The sequence below is a fragment of the Carlito syrichta genome, unplaced genomic scaffold (genome assembly GCF_000164805.1).
Source record: "Carlito syrichta isolate Samal-C Ts95f unplaced genomic scaffold, Tarsius_syrichta-2.0.1 Scaffold315592, whole genome shotgun sequence".
Taxonomy (NCBI): domain Eukaryota; kingdom Metazoa; phylum Chordata; class Mammalia; order Primates; family Tarsiidae; genus Carlito; species Carlito syrichta.
Genome location: NW_007259688.1, coordinates 249661 through 253615, shown reverse-complemented (window position 1 = coordinate 253615; position 3955 = coordinate 249661). Strand labels below are relative to the sequence as shown.

Here is a 3955-nt window from a genome sequence, read left to right as displayed (position 1 = left end):
ATGGGTCTCGAACCCGCGGGCTCAGGCAATCCACTCACCTCGGCCTCCCAAAGTGTTGGGATTACAGGCTGAGCCACCGAGTCCGGCCAACACATATATATTTATATGTATATATAAAGGATGAATTTTATCTATATTTAAAGGATAACCCGTAAGAAAATGACAAACACCAAACAGCAAATGGGCAAAGACTATGACTAGATTATTTATGGGAGAAGCAACTTAAAGATTCTCATTCAAGGAAATAAAACTATGGAATACAATTTCATACCCATCAGATCAGCAATACTTATTAAGTATGATAATATATCATGTTGGAAAGGTGTGGAGAAAAAAAAACATGGTACTGGTAGGTATATAAATTATTACAACCACTTTGGAGAGTAATTTGTGAGGTAAAATATGTATGCCTTAAGGCCTTGTGAATAAACTTCTGGGTGTTTAACCTAAAGCAACTTTTTTTTGTTTGTTTTTGAGTTGGGGACTCACTCCACTGCCCAGGATGGAGTGTAGTGTTGTGAACATAGCTCACCACAGCCTCGAACTCCAGGCTCAAGTGATTCTCCCACCTCAGTCTCCCAAGTAGCTGGGATTATAGGCATGTGCCACTACAAGTGGCTAATTTATTTTTTATTTTTTAATTTTTAGAGATGAGATCCTGCTATGTTGCCTAGGCTCGTCTTGAACTCCTGGGCTCAAGCAATTCTCCCACCTCGGTCTCCGAAAGTACTGGGATTACAGGCATGAGCCACTGTGTCTGGCCCCCTAAAGTAAATCTTGCATACTTACTTTGAAAATCAAAACTATTCTTGAGGAAATGTTTGAGAAAAACATTACCTTCTGAAGAAGAAGTTTTGAAAATAAAAGCAATTGCATTTTAGGAATTATTAAACATTTTATCTTCTTACCTTCAGCAGGAAGTTGGGAGGCAAATTCTGAGGGCAAAGTTAAGAGAGCAAAATCCTGAAGTGCAGCAAGCCAGAGTCTACTTAGTGTGCCAAGATCTGTGTAAACCAAGTCAAGCAATCCATCTGACGAATATGATTCATTTCTGATACTTTCTTCAACACAGGTGGCAGTCTTCAAAGGTTGTTTATAATTTTTATGTCTTTGTACAGCAATTATGTAGACCTGTCAAAGGTTAATTTAATTTAATTTAATTTTTTTTGAGTCAGAGTCTCACTCTGTCCCCCAGACTGGAGTGCAGTGGCTGCTCCCAGCCACCGCAGCCTTGATCTGCTGGGCTCTGGCGATCCTTCTGCCTCAGCCTTCCAAGTAGCTGGAACTACAGGCACGCGTTACTACGCCCGGCTAATTTTTTGATTTACTGTAGAGATGAGGTCTCGCCAAGTTGCCCAGGCGAGTCTCGAACCCGCAGACTGAGGCAATCTACTCACCTCAGCCTTCCAAAGGCGCGGGATTACAGGCTGAGCCACCGAGCCCGGCAAAGGTTAATTTTAAAATAGGGGAAGATTATATCTGCTGCAAAGGTATCATACTGTTTTGTTTTTTCTTTTGAGTTGGAGTCTCACTCTGTCACCCAGACTGGAGTGCAGTGGCCGCTCCCGGCCACCGCAGCCTTGACCTACTGGGCTCCAACAGTCCTTCCGCCTCAGCCTTCCAAGTAGCTGGAACTACAGGCGTGCGCTACCACACCTGGCTGATTTTTTGATTTATTGTAGAGATGAGGTCTCGCTGCCTAGGCGGGTCTCGAACCCGCGGGCTCAGGCAATCCACTCACCTCAGCCTCCCAAAGGCGTGGGATTACAGATTGAGCCACCGAGCCCGGCTTATACTGTTTTTATATCTTCCTGAAGAGACAGACTTATCTTTGAACAAATTGGACTTGGAATGCACTGTGATATCAAGAAGGCATACATGTGTAAACTGGAGTACAAAAAACTGGAGTAGAAAGAGCCAAAAATATTATCTTCATGAGATGCACTAGGGATAACAAATATCTGGTAAATATGTTGCTACTTTGCACATGTACAACCATGACAGATATAAATAATTAATTATGGCTCTTTCTCACTAAGCCTGGTCATAGCCTAATAATCCATCTCACCATATGGCTATGGGCAACAATCTCTGATCTGAAATACTGAAAATATTTTCATTCAAACTTATCACTAAATCACTTCAAAATGTGTATATAGATTTAACACGGACTACAGAATGTCCACATATTCAACATATCACATAACATGTGCGATCCCTTTATCTATAACTTTACAATCCAAAAAGTTCTGAAAGAACGTAAATTTGTGGCAAACTAATCTGGTGACAAAACTGATTGAATTTATGTGAGGCTACTTACAGTCTATATAGACAATGCAGTATGAATATTCAGACATAACATTACAGATATATTAATGTGTTTGACTATAGATTTCATGGTATTGCCCCAGATTTCCTACATGGATATAAGAAATTTGTACTACATTGCTTTTCTAAAATCCCCTAAATTCTGAATTCCAAATATATTTGCTAAGGATTTCAGACAAGGGATTATATGCCTCAATTTCTTTTTTTTGAGCTGGAGTCTCAATCTGTCTCCCAGGCTGGAGTACAGTGGCACGGTCAAGGCCACGGCAGCCTTGACCTGCTGAGCACAGACCATCCTTCAGCCTCAGCCTTCCAAGTACCTGGAACCATAGGCATGCACCACCATGCCTGGCTGATTTTTTGATTTATTGTAGAGATGAGGTCTCGCCATGTTGCTCAGGCTGTTCTCAAACTCCTGAGCTCAGGTAATTCTCATGCCTCCACCTCCCAAAGCGTTGGGATTATAGGCGCGAGCCACCGTGCTCGGCTAAAAAGCGTATTTTTTAAAAACTTCATCTTATTATAAAGATGTGGGGTATAAGCCAGGATTAGATACTTAAGTAATCTACATGCAGGTGAAGTTTAGGTTTAGGCTTTCAACTGGTCCTTACTTCCCTTGGTTTAGGACCAGGTACACTGTGTTGTTACATATTACTCCCCCCTCCCCCGCCCCATACAGTGTCCTGTAACTGCAGATCCCCTCTCTTGTGCTATTGTGATAAATGTTCAGGTTCCCAGCTACTTGGAAGGCTGAGGTGGAAGGATTGCCAGAGCCCAGCAGGGCGAGGCTGCGGTGGTCGGGAGCGGCCACTGCACTCCAGTCTGGGTGACAGAGTAAGACTCCAACTCAAAAAAAAAAATCATGAAGAGTTGACTGTTTATTAGATCCAGTTTATTAAATCTAGGCAGAACTACCTTCTAACAAAGATGTGATACCTTCAAATAATGATAAAAATAGAGATTCTACAATCTTCAGGTTAAAAAAAAGTTTTTGTACCTACTGATTAATTCTCTCAATTGCAATCTGAGACTACATACCTTCAATAAAATGATATTATGAGGCCAGGCTTGGAGGCTCAGCCTGTAACCCCAGCACTTTGGGAGGCCGAGGCAATGGACTGCCTGAGCCCATGGGTTCGAGACCAGACCGGGCAACTTGGCAAGACCTTGTCTCTACAATAAATAAAAAATTAGCTGGGCATGGTGGCACACGCCTGTAGTTCCGGTTACTTGGAAGGCTGAGGCAGATGGATCGCCTAAGCCCAGCAGGTCGATGCTGGGGTGGCTGTGAGCATGCCACTACACTCCAGACTGGGCAATAGAGTAAAACTTCGACTAAAAAAAAAAAAAAGATATACCAACAAAGATTGGCCATGTTTGGTAACTGCTGAAGCTGGGTAATGGGTATATGTGTATTCATTATACATATGATTCTATTCTTGCATATGCTTAAACATTACATGGCAAATTAAAAAATGATATTTCTTTCCTCCTGAATAGGAAAGTAAATAAAGTATTTTATAGCCGGGTTCGGTGGCTCAGCCTGTAATCCTGCGTCTTGGGAGGCTGAGGTGAGTGGATTGCCTGAGCCTGTGGGTTCGAGACCCACCTGGGCAACTTGGCAAGA

At 42.4% G+C, this 3955-nt stretch overlaps 1 protein-coding gene across 1 annotated transcript in view; it reads right to left on the bottom strand.

Annotated features, from left to right (window-relative positions):
- LOC103275615 (HEAT repeat-containing protein 5A) overlaps positions 1-3955 on the bottom strand; it is a 64902-nt gene that overhangs the window by 28585 nt on the left and 32362 nt on the right. Inside the window, exon 9 of the mRNA XM_008073012.2 lies at positions 909-1131. Within this exon, the coding sequence (XP_008071203.2) occupies positions 909-1131 (223 nt within the window). The remainder of the gene's footprint in view (positions 1-908; positions 1132-3955) is intronic.